Source organism: Ambystoma mexicanum, chromosome 2p (assembly GCF_040938575.1).
Source record: "Ambystoma mexicanum isolate Mex_15411 chromosome 2p, UKY_AmexF1_1, whole genome shotgun sequence".
NCBI classification, from domain to species: domain Eukaryota; kingdom Metazoa; phylum Chordata; class Amphibia; order Caudata; family Ambystomatidae; genus Ambystoma; species Ambystoma mexicanum.
In genome coordinates this window covers 1,389,620,326-1,389,640,961 of record NC_090923.1, presented here as the reverse complement: position 1 = coordinate 1,389,640,961, position 20,636 = coordinate 1,389,620,326, and the positions used below count along the sequence as shown (strand labels likewise).

Genomic DNA, 20,636 nt, shown 5'->3' with positions numbered 1-20,636 from the left:
CTGAATTAAGAGATATGTTAATGTTAAAGGATATTTGTACCGCGCACTATCATCACCGGAGTGGTCCCCTGGCGGCTCTGAAAAACGGAAGGGGGGGTGGTGCGTTAGTGGGAATAAGCTGGAGAAGGGTGGGTCTGTTGGCTAAGCTTGGGGTGCTTTCCGTTCGGTAGTCGTTGTGTACTGTTGTGCAAGTCTGTGTGTTTTGTTTTGTTGTTGCAGTGTAGTGAAGTTTGTGCAGTTTGTTGTGCTATAGAGTTGTGGTTGTGTTTGTTTAACGTTTGAGAGGTGTATGCAGAGGGGTAAGATTGTTAGTGAGTTGGTTATTGATTCATGATTGTACGCTTGGTCCAGGCTCGGCAGGTGAATCTTATGTCAATCATTGAATCACATTTCTGTCTAGTTGTGACGCAAATGAAACTTAAAAATTCCATCTAAGTGTGGTATATGCTAACAATCGTGTTTCTATCTTGATGCAACGCAGGCTAAACTTAAGAATTCCATCGAAGTGTGGCACATGCTGACAATCACATTTCTATCTAGATACAACGCAGTCTAATTGTAAGAATTCCACCTAAGTGTGGCACATGCTAACATTCACAATTCTATCAAGGCACGACGCAGGATAGGTTGAGGATTCCATCTAAGTGTGGCGCATGCTAACATTTACAATTCTATCTAGATGTGATGCAGGCTAATCTTCATGGTTCTCTCTAGGTATGGTACTAGTTAACATTGTGATGCAGGCAAGATTTGCTGTCCAGCCATGAATAGGTTTAGGTTTGTGGTCACATGTCTCTCTAAGAATGCATGGGATGAGTCTAGGTTATGGAAATGTAAGTTAGAGTGGCAGGAGCTTTCTGGAAATGAGTAATTGCTCTACACCCCACCCATGCCACACTTACAATTTTTGTCGGTGTCTCTTGACTGCTGACTTCATTGGCTTCCCCTGCGGACACCTGCTGACACACCTTGGAGCCGCCAATGTCAGAGCCACCCTTTGCTTTGGGGCCCTTAGTTGCAGGGGCTGCCGGGCAGAGGGCTGCCCTGGGAGGGACTATTAAGTACTGCAGCTACCCAATCAGGGGCAGGATAGAGGCGTGGGGAGGTGCTTGAGGCCCTCGAGGCAAGAGCTACTCCCTCGGCGTTGTTTCTGTGCACATATGCACAGACCAATCACGAGTGGTGGGAGGGATGGGAGAGGGGTGGGGGAGTCAGGAAGAGGGTTGGGTTTGGAAGGGGTAAAAGTGCCGAGTGCACCTGATTTTACTAAAATGGGGACAAGATGGGAATAAGGCAGCGTAAAATGCTGCTTTCATGAGGTCTTACCTGCGAGCTGGTGCTTGGGAAGTGCTTTAGGCCCACGAGGCAAGAGCTACTTCCTTCGCGTTATGTTTCTATGCACAGATGTGCCTGCAGTGTGTTCTTAACGAACCCGCAGTCAGAGGCACAGAGGGCCCTACGTTCCCTGGACCTGAAGAGGTTCCTAAAGTTTGATCTCTTGGGGACAAATCCTTCAGGAAGTCTGTGGCATTGTTTGTGACTTTTGGGGGCTCCTCCCCCGGCTCTCAGGCTTCCAAGGCTTTCATTGCCTGTTGGATGGTTCAGGCCTTTTGGAGGCATACACGGAAATGGGCAAACCTGTTCCAGAGAGGATTCAGAGCTAAGGCCACGGCCATCGCGTTTGAGAGAAATGCTTCTTGGGATGTCATCAGCAAGGTGCCTACTTGGCCCACCCCGTCAGCCTTCTGTAAGCACTATTCACTGGAAACTAGCTCCAGGCGCGATGCAGAGTTTGGTCAGACTGTTCTGAAGAACCTTTTTGCTTCATCCTAGATATGGGGCAAGTTGTCACAGCTCCACCCTGTGTTCTTGTTGGGTGGAATCACCCACAAGGATGGAGGAAAGGGGACCGGACGTATGAGTAATTAAAGTTACTCACCGTAGTGACTAGATTACTCATAGTCCCTTTTCCTCCATACTTCCCACCCACCTTCCCCGCTAGTATGCCAAAGGCTAATATGCTCTAAGAGTAGCCAGGTATCTAAGCAACTGATGTGTTCAAAGGGGTCTGAGGTGAGGTGCCGGAGGGCATGGCCTCGGTGGGGTGTTCCCGAGGCTGCGCCCTGGGCGCGTTATACTAAATTTAAAGGGGAAGCTCAATTTCGATGGGATTGGGTCCTTCGACGTATTCCATATCTATGACGGTAATCACCACAGCTGTGCTGCTGTGATTACTGTCATAGATATGGAAGACGTCGTCGGATCATCCCATCGAAAGAACGTTACCAGGTAAGAGAGTAACTTGTTCTTTTCTCTGACAAAGGTTCTGGTACCGTCCCCATGTTGGGAGCCGCCCACAAGGATGCAGGAAAGGGGGCTATGGAGTATTAGTACTCTAGTCACTACGGTCAGTAACTTTAACTTCTTTTAAAAGGTTTTCTCTAATGTGCCATGTTTGCAATTTTGGTCTTAAATTATTTTAAACAAAATCATTCCTTTTAATTAGGGGCTTTAAAAAAAGGGAAATGTATCTAAATAGAAGGAAGTTTGCACTTCTAAGATATTACCCATTATCTTTAACATTTGCAGATGTTTACGCTACAGGGAATGCAAAGCTTTTTGCACGGGTTTTGCCCAAGATACCTATGCTGCATTTTTTGGAGTTGTCCTTCTTTAAGAAGTAGTTCTTAATTTGGGGGCAAAGGAAAATTCTTTTTTGCATTTCCTAATTGCCACTTTTTTTGATCTTGGAGAATCCCTTCTTTGACCTTTTGTAATAATTACTTAATTGAAGTGTGACGACAGCCAAAAATGGCAGGTCTGTGCTTGTCTCCCTTGGGTAAGTTCTGATTCGGTGCTAACTCTTGTGAGTGTGATGTTAAGCTGACTTCTTTTACCAGTATGCGGAACACATTGTTACCAAGAAGAGTGGGTCTGTGTACTGGTTCATGCGAGTTTCTCTATGACGCATCTGATCAGATTTATCTGTTTTTCTTACAGACGACTCTTGCTCCAAAGTGGATATTAAGGACGCCTACGAAACGGAGGCCAACCCATTGTATGTGCATGTTTTGCCACATTTCAAAGGAGGTGGCATTGGCTACTTACCTGGTATTGCATGAATTTGTGTGCATGCTTTCAAGCTCGTTGGTGGCTTCTTTTGCACGGTTGTTGGTCATTATGCATGGGGTAAGAGTTGGTCTCTTTTCTTGGGCAGTGCGCTTTGGGAGCTGGCAACGGTATATGCTCTAATTTTGAGGTAATGTGGGGGGCGGGGGTCAGTGACATACTATGTCCCAGGCTAGCTGGACAATGATCTTAGTGCAGTGCTGAAAAGGGACGTAGCAATTCAATGCGTGATTAAAAACAATGGTGACTTTTAGAGCCAAGGATTTCAGATGTAGTCTGCACCACTCCAGCATCTGGTATATATATATTTCAACAGAAACTTTCTAAAAACTGTTGTGCTTCAGCAAGTGGTCCCAGCATATGTTTCATGGTTTCAAACTGGCTCAACAACCAATTAAAGACTTTTAGAACTTGGGTACTTTTTATAGTTGGGCAAAAAAGTGTTCTTTTCTCCCATATTGGCATGCACCGTTTTACTTGCCTTAGAAAAAATGATAGTTCCTTCCTTTTTGGACGTGTGGGATTTATCTAGTTTACTGGAATAAAAATATGAAAGGGCTTTTTAAAAAAATCCTATTGGTAGTAAGTGAATGTATAGAAGGATAAGACTGGAAAATGAGTGATGGGGTGAGAACTCCTTAAGGGACCCGAGGATGTCTAATTCGGGCCAACAATATAAGTTCTGACCATGTCTTTGTGAAGACAGACCTAAAGGCGATCATAGTGCTCTCATTCCAAGCATCCACGTTATAGAGGCTCCAGATGTTTCACAAGCATCTGTTCCATTTGAAAGTTTCGGAACTAAGTTCAGTGGTGAACGCAAGCGGAGCACCGAGGGGTCTCTGAAGTCCAGAGACTTTGTTTCTAGCTCCAACGGCTTCATCATTTGCACCCAAAACGGATAAGAATTCAGCAGACATGAACATTTGACCGTTTTGTGCCTGTAGGTTATGCTCGCAGAGAAAATCCATGTAGATGTGAAACCCCTCCTTCATAGTCAGTAGTTTTTAGTTGACATTCGGATTTTATGGCTTGTTTCGTTGCCCCTATTCCCGCTGCACACATTCTTCCTATTTGCAGTCTTACTGTATATAGTGCTGCCCAAGTGAGAAAACGTTCTTGATGTCATTTGGCGATTCTTCTGGTTAGTGACGTTTGTTCATGAATCCCTTTTCTCTTTAGTTCCTTCCAGGGTTCGCTAGGCACTGGTGGTAACTCCCCCTCATCCTTCTCCAATCCGCAGTCTCCGCATACCAAGACGGCCAGCGAGAGTGAGCTGAGCACCACTGCCGCAGAGCTTCTCCAAGACTACATGACGACAGTAAGCTCTGAGAACAAATGAATACCCCTAGGGATCTGTGTGGCTTTATTGGGGGAACGTGCATGTAGGGTGTACTTGCAAGGTGGCAAGTACAAGCAAGCTCAATTGCCAATGTGTGCATTGGATACGTTGCAGATGAGGCAAAAGAGAATTCTTTGTTTGGACAGAAAATGCTTTGAGAAATGCAGGGGGAGGGGTCAAAAACAATGATCATTCCCAGTTCCAAATTAATAGGAAAATAAGATACTGTTTCTGTAACCTATACAGGCGCAGTTGAAGAAATACTGCGTCGCACCTGGTTTTGATGTTTTCTAGAGCATTCGTCACATTGAAACATTTCCCCTAACTTCTCCACTTTATAAGCACTTTTAAGACCTGTTGATTCCATATCCGATTGAAAACCGCTTTATCTTGGTGACGGGCATTTCACCTCGGATAGCAACACTTAAAACACCTGGAAATGTATGCAACATATTAATAAAATAATAAATAAAACTGGGCTCAACAAACTCATTTTTGTAACCTAAGGTGAGATATTCGTTGAAACGATTTTCTTTGGAAGGGGTACCTCATCCGATTGTAGGTGGGCTTGTGGTCCGCCTGTAGGTTTCCGCTAACCGCATAGTGCTCGGTTTAATTTAGAAGATGTGTTTTCTGCAGTGAGTGTGAGAAATTCTACAAAAGGTCATTGTAATTGATGTTTAATCCCCCAGTCACTCCTGCACGTGTGTGCATTTGTAGGTCCTGATCTTAGCACTACCTTCCCAGTTCTAAAACCACGGCAACATGTTCCGACTGCATTTGCTGCTAATTGTGCAGAAGCATTCATACTGCTTAAGAGGCTAATCTGATGTTGGAACCTCTTAAGAAGAAATGAAAATCGTTTGTTTTGGAACTCGTCATGCTTGCAAGTGATTCTTTGGGGCTGTTTTGCTTAACTGGCTTTTTTTTGGGGGGGGGGGGTTGAAACTTTTATTTTTTATTTAAAGGGAACACAAACAATTCTGAAAATATCCAGATAAACATTTGCTGTTTTGTATACGCCCAAAAACCACCCTCTTGCCCTCACATTAAACTTACATCTTTAAAAGCATCTGTTTTCTGATGTCGGCAACATGTGATTTTTCATAGTTACGTTTTCGTTTGACTGATGTATATTATTCTTTTTTTTTTTTTTTTTACACTGATGCTTTCCTGAGCTGTGTACAGATTTTGCCCATGGATTGCCGGAGGGAGGGACGGAGAGTGAGACACGCTTTTTTTGTTGGCGTCTGATAAGGCATTTTGATACATATTGTTTTTATTGATCATGGTTAAGAAATTGTTTAATGTGGGAAACAAATATTTAAGGATACTGCCATAACATTGTAGATGGTATATTAACCATATGACCTAAATGTTCAGTGTTTTCCTCTTACATGTAAACTTGCATTGCTTGTGTCCCTAGTTAAGAACGAAGCTTTCATCTCAAGAGATCCAGCAGTTTGCAATGCTTCTTCACGAGTATCGAAATGGGGCCTCCATCCACGAGTTCTGTATCAACCTCAAGCAGCTGTATGGGGACAGCAGAAAGTTCCTGCTGCTAGGTGAGCCGGAAGCAGCGGTGGTCAGCTCTGCATGCTTGTAACCAAGCTAGTGTTTGTCATCTAGCCTGAGCATTCCAATAGCGACTTCATGCTCAGAAACAGGCTGTATTTGTTGTCACACCAGGGATGCAGTTATCACATCAGCCTGCTGTCGGCTACATTGATATGGTGGGACTCTGGCTATTAGAGTCCTTGCTATTGGCCTGCTCCCACTTTTTTGACTGGTAAGTATGTGCGCTCTAGTCAGCGGAGGCACTCTCCACTTTTGTGTGATCTCAAAGTTCTAGGATGGCGAGGTTGTGTAGGCGAGGTCTTTATACTTTCTAGAAAAACAGCTGTGGAATATGCCCTTAGCCAATCTACAAGCGAGCCAGTTTGGTAGGTCGGTAAAGACCTGCTCTAACGATCAGAGCTTTATCTCACCTTTCTATGTGCAGCCAGTGGTGGATGAACAGTGTCCTCTGCTTTGGCACATAGAGGTCTTTTTGATTAGCATAATGCTTAAACAAATGATAATTTATCATAACTTACTGTGTCAATTGCATACTTGGTGCACTGCCCCGCCAGACTATTCAGGTGCTGATAGGAAATACCTGCGATATCCTCAAGTACAAGACTATTGTAAGTTGTCATTTCTTGTGCCATTTCGTGGTGGAACCCATACTTGATTCTTTTCCACTGTGTATTGTGTCATTGAGCTTGCCAAATTATCATGTGTGTTAAGCACATTAAAATTCCTTGAGGTTACACAGGTGGTACAAAAGCTGCTTACCCATGGATGATAAAGTATAGAACTAGAGGTCACAATGAGATATTGGAATGAGACTGTGGAATAGCATTGCACAAAGGACGACTGGTTCAAAGAACAACATCACAGCAAACATGATGTGAAAAAGAATAGCTAGTTTAAGAAAGACCCTGACCAAACTGTGATTGGTCTGCTAAGTAAACGGGGGTGCAACACTCGGAGAACTGCATGATCTTCGGATATAAATCAGGAAAGAAAGAGCAGATTTGAACATGCTTTGTGGTCCCTCTTCTCAAAATGTACGATTCTAATACCTAGAGTTTAACTCGACAGACTAGACGGCACAGGAGGTTATTTTTTTGGCAGCCATCTTAAAATCGTCATGCGAAAATGTATTGCAGGACGTGCTTCTTCACAAATGAGTTGATCTGGTTGTTGACTCCACAATAGGAAATCTGGAATTTCCTAAATGCTGAATATTAGTATAGTAACTTGGTTAAACCAAAAATCAAGATTGTGCTTATTTGCAAAATAAATAGCTTATTTGTATTTGTCTCAGTTGGAAATCTGCACCACTTCAGTGCTTACATGTTTATTTACTGGAGAAACTTCATTACCCAAACCTGCTTGGGTCTGTTGTGAGAGGCTGTCATGACAGTGTAGACTGCTGATAGATGCCCTCCCTGTCCCCTCGTTGTCTATTATACCTCACCTGATCTCCCACATCATACACCTAATTGTTTCTCCTGCTGTGGCACCTCTGGGTAAAAGTACAGAACATTCTGTTCTGTATCACCTTCAGACCCTACAGCAGCAAGTCGGATCAAATGGTGGGGGAATTGGGGTTAGAAAGGGCATGCATTACATGTAGTTTCCATTCAATAGCACTATTCAGTCCAGGTTCCGCTGGAGCACCCTCATTTTGTGTCCCTTCTATACACCATCACCCTCATTAAGACTTGCAGTCCCACTGTAGTGAAACAAGCTTTAATATAACTGAGAACCTCATATTATTTTAGTTGAGGTATCTCACTGTTGCTTTCAGAAAAGAGAATACACTAAAAGACAGCGATGTTTGTTATTTGTAGAGGTTCAATTAACTTTGAATTAAAAAAAAGAGCAGATCCTGTGCACTGATAGTCCTCCATTCATGGAAAATGAAGAACATTCATTGTTTTCAGTTGTGTGCAACCAGGTGTAACTGCTTGATTAATTTCTTTAAGCAATTTAATTTGGTTTGAGTACTTCAACTTAATTAATGAAGTGACATTTCCTGCTCTTTTCCTCCTCTATTTGTGTTACGTTCCTGTCTAGGCCTCCGACCGTTCATTCCCGAGAAGGACAGCCAGCATTTTGAGAACTTCTTAGAAACCATTGGAGTTAAGGATGGCCGGGGCATCATCACGGACAGTTTTGGGAGATACCGACGAACAATGAGTACGGCCTCCAACTCCACTACTAATGGAAATGGGGCAGCAGGTGGCTCGGACGAACAGTCTGCGCCGTCTGAGGGTGATGAGTGGGACCGAATGATCACAGACATCAGCAATGACATAGAAGCCCTTGGGTGCAGCATGGACCAGGACTCCTCTTGAGGGACAATGGGGGGAGGGCCGTAGCTGGCACTCGCATTAACCCTCCCCCCTCCATACCACTCATGTTTCCAACAGGGATTGCCATTGGATTGGCTACTGTCTCGCAGACCATTAACAGGTTCAAGGGAAGGAGCCAGCCAGCAAAGTCCCCTCGTCTGACCTCACAATGATCGGTTGCTCCTGACCTTCTTTGCTTGTTTTCCTTTACTGTGAAGGAGTGTGAGCTTATGTGTGCTTGCGCATGATTACTCGAATGCCAAGGCAGAGGAATGGCATTTGGTCCTTTGGTAGGATGTAAAAAACTCTACTCAACGGCATCACCCATAACCGCCACAAATTGGAAGGTGCTGGAATTCTGTGAGCAGGCCACAACCAACAGGAGGGATTAATGGACCCCAACCAACAGTTAATAGTTTTGCACATCAGAGTGTTGGGTTACTCTGAAACTTTTTTAAGAAAAAGAAAAGGAGAAAAAATGTTTTATCACAATGTGAATAATTTAAACCTCTCGCCGGCATCGTTACATGATTTTTATCTGAGCTTGAGGGACGGCCATGCTGTCACTTGCCACGCTATGGCATTTAAAAAAAAAACTTTTATTTTTGTGATGGTTAAAGTGAGGAATTAAGAAATCTAAAAATGCAGCACAGCGGTTGCATCCTTTCGGTCAGCTAAGCATGATGGAAGTCCTGCTGGTGCTCCTTTCACTGCAGGGTATTGTTGATGGGGCTCTGGAATGATTGCATAGGCTCTTTGTTAACGCATCCCTGTCTACACTGTTTGGCCAGCGATATTGCACCGCTTTTAGGTAGCACACTAGAATTTTATTCAGCAACCCTGATATCCACAGTGATAGAATAATTGGCCATGTTTTTTCATAGCTTTCAACGACCCTTGTAAATTCCTTTGCCGGGCGTTGACCCCAGAATTCAGGTACATAAGCACACTTTGGTGAGCAAATCTTTACTAGTTGTGCAAATTGTCATCAAGAAAAGTTCATAGTCCTGATTATGCAAGCTTTCGGTCTTAAATGCTGAAGTGAGTATTTCTTAGTGAAAATATACATTCCCACTCTTCCTTTGTAGCCTGGTTCAACAAACACTCCTCGCTTTAGGAGACCCAGCATATGGGGTGTGAATCGCCATTTGACAAAGGATTTTTTGTATGTACTTCATAAAGTGTATCTGAAATCTAGGCATGCCAACCGTTAGAATGAGGCAAAGTGTTAGCTTCAAAGCTGACAGGCATCGGGTAAGTGTGTGGATGTTTGTATGTGTGCACACAAGCACTTTCACTGGGGAATGCCTACTGGGGCAGTAAAAATGCATTTTAATACTGCTGTACTGATGCCTTTGCTAGTTTCGGGTTGAAAATATCAGACCAGGGGCTGGGGTGGGAGGGTTTTTTGGCGTCTAAATTATCATGAGGATTTTGTTATATTTTGTACAATAGTCGGTTCTCTATTTTCACAACCTAAAACTCGTTTGTCACCCCCCTGTAAAGCTCTATTCAAGGAGTTAACAAGGGAAGGATAATGTGGTGAGGGTTTTGGTGCTGTTCAAACATCTTTTAGAAGTTGTGTTGTAAACTCTTGTCACAAGTGCTGAAGGATACGTTACAGTCCCATCTCGGGGAGACCCAACTTAGTTAATGAAAAGAGTGCACGCTCACGGGGCAAGGTTTCCTACAGACCTGTAGGTAGTGCCATCACGAAGTTGAGGACAGCTGTGCACTTTGTACGATACTCTGCGTCACTCTTGAGATCCTGCTTTTTCAACACTGTCCTTCCTCTCGAGTTTCAGACACTCTACCCGAGTTTAATGCATTAAGACTTTGTCCATCAAAGCCTCCATTTTCTGTTGTCTGGTTCCCATTAATGTAGAGGTACCAGCAATTCATAACAGTATTTGGGAATCTGATTCTACACCACATTTCTATATTCTATGTATAGGGATCGGTGAGGCACTTGCAAAAGCGTTTTGATAGTATTTCACATCACTAAGGCAGTGGCATCAGATTGTTGCTAAATTCCATTTAGTATTTTTCTGCTTCTTGTACCTTATTGGATGCCCTCATTCCTACTATATTTTGGTATCAGCTGTTGACCTCAGATAATGTTGCAAGGAAGATTAGAAAGTTCATATCTATGTTGCAGGCAATTATGCATTTATACGTGTGTTAGTGTGTGTGTGTGTGTGTGTGTGTGTGTGTGTGTGTCCCATACTAGTGTCCATATACATCTTCCAGTACTTGTTAATGTGACATTGTGTTGTAATGAACATTCGAGGAAACTGGCGTACAAATTGTAAGTGCACAGTGTATATCAGATTTATTTTACCTACAATTTGAAGGTTTGCATGCCTCTCTTCTGACTCATGCAACTTATGAGCTGACTACCCTATTACTAAGCAGTAAAATAACATGAAGTTGCATTCTCCGCCGACACACCACTTTTGTATATTTCTGTTTAACAATGTATGTATCAAATAAATAGGGTCCTGTAGACACTGAAACATCAAGTTTATTTTACTGCTTCAAGAGTGGGAGGAGCTCTAGATATGTGCGAATCATGCAGCCATCCTTTTTCAATGAAATAAACCTGATATTAAACTGTCTAGCTGTACGTATATTGCATGATCATTCTCTTGCCAGAATCATAGTGTTGTGCAATATTCCAGAAATTTGCCTGGTGCTGTGATCCACAATACCCAAAACACGGTTCGAAGATTGTGGAAAAAAGTTGTTGGGGCATATTCATTACAACACCATGTCCTCATTTATGGTGTGCATTTAGCAATCATTTTCCTTAACACACAGACATGGACACGTTAGCAATTTAACCTAGAAATCTGTCCCTTACTGGCTTGAATCCTTCCCAGGCTCTCAACCCGATTTGTTTCCACATAGTTCTTCTGTCTTCCTTTCTTTGCGTATGAGTGATGTTATGACCAGTGGGGCGGGGTTCAAGGCCGTAAAAGAAAGTAACTTAAAATACTAAATGCCATACGCTTGTTTGGCGTTTAGTATGGTATATCACTTTCTCCAGCATTGGATCTTTCATAGATTCAGATGCTTGAATATTCCCCATCATCAGACTGGGAATCCTCAGTGATAAATATATATATTTTTTTATATATACATACATTGCTACATAGAAATGCATGTACATAGACCATTATGGCCTAAGAGCCCTTCCATTGTGTAGTCCCTCCACCTCACTTTGGTCCTTTATGGCCCCAACCAATGAGGTGGCAGGGCTTAAGCTCCGCCCCAGTCAGCCATCTTCAGATTTTTCACCGCAGTCTGACACAGGGAATCCTCAATCTCACTGAGCTTTTCGATTTTTCTTCCATTTCCACAGTAGTTTATATTTTTAAATATACTCTACTACATTCCCCTGGCTAGGGGCTATCTCCTCTGATTTTTGGGGCTTGAAGAAACTTTATTTTGACCCTAAATTCGTCAAGTGAACTTTCTCTTCAGATGGCTGAACTTCAGGCTACCAAGAAGCCTTCCCTGTTCAGGGATTGCACGAGGTGCAGGAGAAAGGTGGTTTACATGAAAGACCCCCATGATCACTGCATATACTGTCTATTTCCTCATGACATTCAGAAATGTCATATTTGCAAGTCTTTTTCGCGACCAAGACCCTTCAAGACAGGCATAGAAGACTTCTTATGCATTTGGAAGCCAAGGGGCTTTCTTCTGACGAGGAATCTGTGAAGACAGCCCCTGTTCACTCCAGCAAAGCATCTGAGAGGCAAACTTCTAAAAGAAGGGTCTCTTCAGTGGAAAGAAGTTCCTCTCCCAAGAGTGAGAGGAAGCTAGAAATGATACCTTTCCTACCTCCCTTGGACTCTACAAGCCATAAGATGAAGCTTTCTACGGCAAAAACTACCTCCAAAGGTAAGGTGGAGTTTGCAAAAAACCAGGGGGGGGGGGTGTACAGTCGTCCACGGAGAAGCCATCTATAAGCGACAGTAAAGATAGAGGCCCGCCATCGATGAAACCCTCATTGACGACCACCACGCGGCAAACCACATCGTCCACGACTAAGTCCTCGTCGGCGAGTTTATCATCCACGAAGCAATAGTCGACAAAGGAAGCTCATCACTCGTCCACAAAGCACTCGTCGACGGATAAGGGCAAGTTACCATCTACTAAATCTTTGTCTACGGAACTGCTGTCGATGAGGCCATTGTCTACGAAATCTTAGACTACGGCTCCGTCGACGGCACCGCAAGCTTCTTTACCGACAGAAGAAATGGGGCCTAGAATACCCCTCGCTGACGGCACTGTTACGCCATCCAATGAAGACAGTCTTCCTGAGTCTATGGAAGCACCGCCTCGGTCTGTAGAAGCTCTTGAACCACAGGGAACACAATTATCTCCCTTAGGAGAAATGCCAGAGCTCCCTGACGTCATCCTACAGAAGGAATTTTCAGACACTGAGTTTATTGAAGAACAGCATTGTTCTTACACCTATGGAACACATCCCTCCTTAGCAGCCTACTACAGAGGTGTCTGCTGATCCCTATGACCCTCTGCTCATGTTATCAATGCAAAGGGTCATGGAGGAGTTCAACAGACGGCAAAATGAAAAGAACAAGTCGGCTGTACCGAGGGAGCCAAGCTTCCCGCACAGGAATCTTTCACCTCAGCAAAGCACGCCAAGACATTCAGCTTCCAGGAGTAGGCCACAGAAGAGACTGCGTTCGCCTGAGCCACCGCGCAGGTCTAGAAGCAGGACACTCGGTGCTTCACCGACTAGGGTCCCTTCTCCAGTTTCTTCACATAGGGCAAGATCTCCAGCTAGAGATCCAACTATTGTACCATCCTCTGTTTCGGACACAGATTGGCAGGAAGATCCTTTCAGAGACTTTTCGGAAGATCCTTTCAGAGACTTTTCGGAACCGGAAGAAGGCGAAATCACGCAAGTGCCTGATACTAGCGAGTGGGACGATTACATTGTTGAGAATCCCAGGAAGAACGATTCGCCAGGTGGCTCGTCACCACCGGATGATCTAGTATCATTTCATACTATTATCGGCAAAGCCGCTGAATTGTTCTAGTTGCAGGTCACATCGGGGGAGAAGTTGGTGCTTTATGAGCACAGGGACAAACGTAGGAGAACCTCTCCTCGACACCATTTGGGAGTCCAGATCCAAAATATTGGCCACACCTTTATCCACCCCGGCTCTAGTTTCCAGGCCAGAGACAAAATACAAGGCTCCTGAGTCTGCACCTCTTTGTCTGCGAGGGCATACAAAACCGGACTCGGTCATCACTGTAGCAGCTACAAAAAATTGGCCAATCCAGCATCACCTCTATCAGCCCCACCGGACAAGGACGGTCGCAAGTTAGAAGCTATGGCCAGGAAAGTGTCCGCATCAGCATAGCTTACCATTAGAGCGTGCAATGTGCTGCCCATGACAGTGAGATTTGACGGCAAGCTTTGGCTCTGCATGTCCAAGCTAACCAAACAGCTACCTGTAGAACTCCAGGAGGAAGCCAGATCGATTATCGCTGATGATGAAGCAACTTCGGATCACATGATTGACGCAGCAGTTGATGTGGTGGAGTCAGGTTTCAGGCAGATGGCCCACGGCACAGTACTGAGAAGACCGGCCTGGATGACGGCTACCAATTTCAGGCCGGAGGTCCAGGCTCAGATATTGGACATGCCCTTCGATGGTCAAGAACTCTTCGGGAAAAAGATTGATGACCACCTCGAGGGAATCAAGACGGACATGGCACTTGCCATCAGCTCTTTGAAAGATAGAAGCAAAGATCACTGGTCTTTACGTCCTTTTCGAGGTTCAACCTCGAAGTACAAAGGTTTTAACCGCTCCTCCTATGGTCAGAAGTCGCAAGGTAATTCATACCAGGACACCAAGTACCAGTCCTCCAACAAGTATGCCCAGAGAGGGCGGCGGGGCTCCGCTCAAGGGAAGTCGCAGAACAAACAAAACTGACAGTCCAGCTCCTCCCCCTCAAAGTCAGACCCCGGTGGGAGGAGGGGAGCGTGAGCCAGTTCTTACAACACTGGCAGTCAATAACATCAGACAAATGGGTGTTACAGTTGGTCCAAGAAGGAGACACCTTGGAATTTCTAGACCAGCTCCCTTCCCTGCCCCCGACTCTGTGCAGGGTGCATATGTTAAAACAAGTCATGTCTGAAATCTAGAAGCTGTTGCACAAAGCAGCAATAGAGCCAGTACCTTACTCTCTAAGGGGATAGGGTTTCTACCCCCGTTTCTTCCTCATCAAAAATAAGAATGGTCAATGGCAACCAATCTTGGACCTGAGAGCGCTGAACAAGTATATCAAATGCATCAAATTCAAGATTATAACGTTGCAAGGAGTGCTCCTTGCTCATGCACAATATTTTTACCCACTCTAGACTTGGAGGACACGTACTGATCCACCCAGCACACAGAAAATTCTTCAGGTTCACGGTAGGCGATCTTCATTTTTAATTTTGAGTGCCCCTGTTCGGTCTGAGATCAGCACCAAGAGTGTCTACAAAATGCCTGGCACCAGTAGCTGCAAAACTCAGGAGGACAGGGACAGAAGTCTTCCCATATGTGAACGACTGGTTGATAAGGGCAAGTTCCGCTTCAAGCACTCACTTGGCAGTTTCAAAGACGACAAATCTTCTAAAAAGGTTAGGTTTCTCCATAAACAGCGCGAAGTCCTGCCCAGTTCCAAGCAAGACAGTCTCTTTCCTGGGAGCCGAACTCGATACCAACATTCCCAGGGTGAGACCGCCGGCAGAAAGAGCAGCAGCAATTCTCCGCTTGACCTCGTGGTTCCTGGAGAGAAAGACCACATCGGTGCGCTCTTACAAATCCCTCCTGGGCATGATGTCCTCATGTATATTCCTCATACCAAATTGCAGGCTTTGCATGAGGCCTGTCCAGGAGGCACTGGACCACCAATGGGAACAAGCTCTCGGCTCTTGGGAGGACATCGTCCAGATTCCAAGGACGCTGCACAAACTCTTCGATGGTGGAACGCCCCGCAGAACCTTTTACAAGGGATGTTGTTTTAGGCACCAACGTTGACCCTTCTCTTGAGGATGGACGCATCTCTTTCGGGCTGGGGCACTCATCTTGCGGACCTGCAAACCAAGAGCTCTTGGTCAACCCAGGAGTCCCAACTCCACATCAATGTAATGGAACTCAGGGCCATACAATGGGCACTGAAAGCTTTCCTTCCTGTAGTAGCAGGGCAGGTACTTAATGTCCAGACAGACAACACAACCGCCATGCACTTCACTGACAAGCAAGGAGGCACAAGGTCAGATCTTGTCACAAGAAGCCCAACTACTATGGGCATGGGCCTTGCATCACAGAGTTCAAATCAAGGCGGAACACCTTCCGGGAGTGGACAATGTCCTAGCGGACAAAGTGAGCAGGGACTACACGTGGTCCCATGAGTGGGAGCTGGACAAAGAGGAAGCCCAACGGATCTTCGCCTTATGGGGCCATCCACATCTCGATCTTTTTGCCAACAGAGCCAACAAGAAATGCAGAATGTTCGCCACCAGGTACCCAGAGAGTCAGTCAGTAGGAGAGGGCTTTCTCAGTGGATTGGACGGGGAAATTCCTATATGCCTTTCCTCCCTTTCCCCTCATTTCCAGAATACTACGCAGACTGAAAGAGCAGAAGTGTTCAATGATCCTGATTGCACCGGACTGGGCACGACAGGTCTGGTACTCAACCCTACAGCACTTATCCCGATGGCCCCTGATTCACCTCAGAGCGCATCAATATCTTTTGATGCAACAGAACCGCAAAGGTCCTCCACCAAGACCCGTCGAGCATGTCTCTCAAGGCATGGTTCCTGAGCAGCATAAACTGATGAATCTCAATCTGCCTGTGGAATGCTGGGATATAATCAGAGCATCAAGGGCCCCTTCTCCACGCGTCACCTACACTAGGAAATTGACTTGTTTTTCCAAGTGGTGTGAAACGTATGCTATTGATCCTCTCACCACTTCGGTTGAGAAAGTACTTCCTTATTACACCTATCCAAAGCAGGACTTTCACTGTCTCCGATCAAGGTCCACCTATCGGCCATTATGGCATACACGACGGCACCAGAGACGCAGTCCTTGCTCTCCCTGCCCGCTGTCAAGGGCTTCTTGAAAGGCCTTTTGCGTACATACCCGCCTACGCCGGTTCCAACCTGGAGCTTGAACTCTGTGCTAACAGCCCTCATGGGACCCTCCTTACGAGCCCATCCACAGGTGTGACATTAAATTCTTGTCTTGGAAAACGGCTTTCTTGATAGCCATCACTTTGGCCAGGAGGATCATTGAGTTACAAGCTTTATCTTCTGAACCTACCTTCACCTTGTTCCACAAGGAGCATGTCATTTTAAGACCACACCCTAAGTTTCTTCCGAAGGTAGTATCGGAAATGATGCTCACAGAATGCATTGTCCTACCAACTTTCTTCTACAATCATTCTTCGGAAGCAGAACGTGCATTGCATTCTCTGGACATAGCTAGAGTATTGAAGTTTTATTTGCAAAGAACTAAGGAGTTTCGTTCTTCAAATAGACTGTTCATTACTTTCTCGGGCCACACAAAGGGCCAGCATATTTCTAAACAAGGTCTGGCGCGCTGGGTTTCTTCTTGCATCACCCACAGCCATCAAACGAAAGGCGACCCCCTTCCCAAACCACCATCCGCGCACTCAACCAGAGGTAGAGGGCGTCAACAGCGTTCCACGCAGGGGTGGCCTTGAAGGACATATGCAGAGCTGCCACATGGAGCACTCGGCACACGTTCGCTAAACACTACTGCCTGGCTGAAGATACTAACAAAGAAACTGCAGTTGGACAGGCAGTGCTCCGCCACCTCTTTGCATAAGGTAGGACCAGCCTCCCTTTCCCACCTTTCCCTGGGTATGTAACCGTTGTGTTGCTGCATGGTAAAGGTTTGATCAGAGATATGTTTTCTGTATTTATGCATACATGTATATGTTGGTGGCATGTTTTTAACTGCTTGGTATTCTATTCAAGCATCTGAATCTATGAAAGGTCCAGTGCTGGAGAAGTCTTAGCTACTTACCTGTAACTGTATTTCTCCAGTATTGGTATCTTTCATAGATTCACATGCGCCCGCCTGCCTCCCCTGAGAGGCTGCTCCTATGCTCTGCACCCATCATACTGTAGTTCCTATGGTTCAAAACTTTTTTATTTATCACCGAGGATTCCCAGTCTGACGATGGGGAATATTCAAGCATCTGAATCTATGAAAGATACCAATGCTGGAGAAATACAGTTACAGGTAAGTAACTAAGACTTCTTTTATGTCAATAAGTCTCTTGCCCATATGCTTTCTATTCAAAATCATGATTTAACAAAGGAAAGTGGAAGTAGGACTTTCAAAATAGGAGATCATGTTCTTGTCATTAGCATCACCTATGTAGATATCCATCCTAGACCCATCATTGTGACATATTCATTAGACAACACCTGTGCAGTCCCCAAAACCCTTGCTCGAACACGGAGTGTATGATGGAACACATTTTATAATGCTTTAATGATGTTCTTTGCTGTTAGATGCTTCTGGGATTGTGCAGTGTGTGAGGAACAATTTGAGAGATTCAGAGACTGCTGTTCTTGGTTTTACATCTGGCATTTAAGATAATGAGGAATTGATAACTTTCTGATCTTAACCTACAGTTAGTAGGGTAAAAGCAGGGATTATGGTCCAGCTAGGCTAGACCAAGGCCACTTTTGCCCTTAGGTTTTTGAGCCTGATCCAGCAGGCTGCCGGGACCCAATGACGATCACTGTCTTCTTGAGAGAAATAACCCTATGCAGCCTGGATACCATGTGGACCACTGCTATTTAATTGGACTATCTGAAGAGCCCGCCTTTCTTCTGTAGAGCCCCCTATACAGAATTAGAACAAGCCATCCTGGAGTTGATCATCCCACCAAAGTGTTCTTATCTCTAGTAATGTTTGCATGGTCCTCTTTAGCGTCCTCATTTGGATGAAGCCGTCTGTGACAACTGCCTAGTCCTGAGCACTTTGTAAACTATTCACATGTAAATAAAGATTCTGTCTTTTAGGTTTTAAGGGATTCTCTGACAATTATTATAAAGTCTGAATTGTAATTTCAATCTCTTTTGATCCGATTGTTCCCAAATAAAATCAGCTATGTTTTAGCCTTATTTAACCAGAGGTGAGGGTAGATTTGAGTATTTGTTTTATAGCTGTTTCTCCCCCCCCCTACAAGTGTCTGGTACAGACAGCTGGTAGTGATTTGCTTAGAACTATGCAGATTTAGTACCTTGCCCTTTTAGGTTAAGCCTTACCCTGTTAAGTTCAGGCTTGTTAAATATAGTGCGATTGCCCTCCAAAGGTATGCACTGCCCTCCAGTGCTTTTTAAAATTGGAAAACACTTGGCCCTTGTGAAATCCTGGGTAGATCATTGGTGGCTGTGGTCCAAATGGAGTTGAAGGTCGTAACAATTTTATTTAATGGGGCAGTGGCGATATGTTTTGCTGGGATAACAAAGAAATCATACCAAGACTTAGTCTTATAAAGCTTAGTTTTATTAAGGGATTAGGCACATACTGGCACATGTAATAAAAAAAGGTTAAGTTCTGAATGTCCAATTTAAAGCTCCTGGTCCCAACACAGCCTAATGCGTTCCTTATTTCGGAATGAGAGTGAATTATTGCCTTTTCTTTGGTTCCAGTTACAAAGCCTGCTTAGCCAACTGAGGTCCTGTTTCACGATTACTGCACCCTTCTTTCTCCCAGTCTGTGACTTTCATATTCCGGCCCCCTGGTCACGCTTCTTCAGTCTTGGGCTTGAGGTTTCCCACATCCTTGTCTTTCTTCCCAGTCCCTCTGGCTTCATGGGTTCCCTGTATCCTCTATCTCTCTCCATGTCGCTCGGGTTTATGGCTTTTCTGAACACTCTTCACCCTGCTTTTCTCCGAGCTTACGCACCTGGTTCGATCTTGTGGAAGCAAATATTCTTCTGGTCAATGGGAGGTTCCCTAGCTGTTCTAGGTAGAGTCAAGGAGCCAGGGCAATCCTCTGCCTTCCAAGAGGCCCTATGAAGGCTTTTTGACTTCTAGAGCCTGAGTTTCTCCCTAACTAAATAGCTCTCTATGCTGCACCTGGCCCCCTTCAATGCTGCACATGCTTGTACCTTCTCCCGCCGTGGGTCTGGCACCTTTTGGTTGGGGTCTTTCATCTACCCCCCCCTTCCTTTGGCCCAACCAGCCTCCTTTGAACCTTCCTAGTCTCGCTCTATACTTCTGCTGATCTTCTCCAACCTCCTCCTGATCACCACTGATCTTCTTGTCCTCTTGCAACCATTATGATATTCCTCAACCTCTGTCTGGTCATTTTTTCCTCTTGATCATTACCCACCTCATTGTTTTAGCTACTCCCTCTGCTGTTCACCTCATGCCCTATTTTCCTTCATCACCTTGCTTCCACCAACCTCCTCCTTATTTGACTTGCCCACCACCTCCAGAGTTTCACAAACTTCCTTCTGGATTCCCCCTTCCATTTCTTTTTGATAGCTCTCCTCAATCCCTCCTTTAACCTTCTCCTGGTGTTGATAGCTCTCCTAAATGATTCATCCTTCCACTCACTCAACCCCTGTTGTATCCAGCCTTATTTCCCTCTCAAAACATCTCCTTCACTTCTTTCTACTCCCCCTCCTTTCAAATTGCTTCTCGCCAACCATCTCCAAATTCTTTCCCATAGCTTCTTCAAACGCCTGAGCTGTCAGAATTGGAGCCTCGGCTAATTTTGCCATGTAGCCTCTTGCCTTGGGTTGGTTTTTGTGAGGGGCTGCACCTCTGATGGAAAATTGGTGAGGAAATGGGATTGGTTATGGGGAACGAGTTCAGCTGGGCTCACTAAGTGATTGGGAAGGCAGACTACTTATTTAACTGGCAGGTCCTCCATCTTGGATTTCATACAGGTCATTGCTTGAGTCTACAGGGAGCCACAGGAGCAGTATTGTGATGTGTCTGGTACTCCAGAATGTTAACAATGCATGATATTTGCTGTGTTCATGGGCGAGAGTTACCAGCACTATCCACTGTAACAATGGTCTCACAAGTTATTTCTCCCCCAACCCTTGTGATATGCATGAGCCCACGAGCAAGATTGCCCATGTATCCATGGGGGACCCCTGTTGTCTGTGGGTGCCTGTGTGGGACAATGATTTTTCATACTGTGCTCTGTGTTGCCCACGGATCGCTC

At 45.0% G+C, this 20,636-nt stretch overlaps 1 protein-coding gene across 4 annotated transcripts in view; it reads left to right on the top strand.

Annotated features, from left to right (window-relative positions):
• Positions 1 to 20,636, top strand: part of CCM2 (CCM2 scaffold protein) — a 553,948-nt gene that overhangs the window by 515,833 nt on the left and 17,479 nt on the right. For all 4 annotated transcript variants that reach the window (XM_069645812.1, XM_069645811.1, XM_069645813.1 and 1 more), the window contains 4 exons: positions 3,001 to 3,058; positions 4,312 to 4,450; positions 5,898 to 6,036; positions 8,099 to 20,636. The exon at positions 8,099 to 20,636 is cut by the window's right edge and continues 17,479 nt beyond it. In XM_069645812.1, the coding sequence (XP_069501913.1) occupies positions 3,001 to 3,058; positions 4,312 to 4,450; positions 5,898 to 6,036; positions 8,099 to 8,379 (617 nt within the window). In that variant the 3' untranslated portion in view covers positions 8,380 to 20,636. The remainder of the gene's footprint in view (positions 1 to 3,000; positions 3,059 to 4,311; positions 4,451 to 5,897; positions 6,037 to 8,098) is intronic.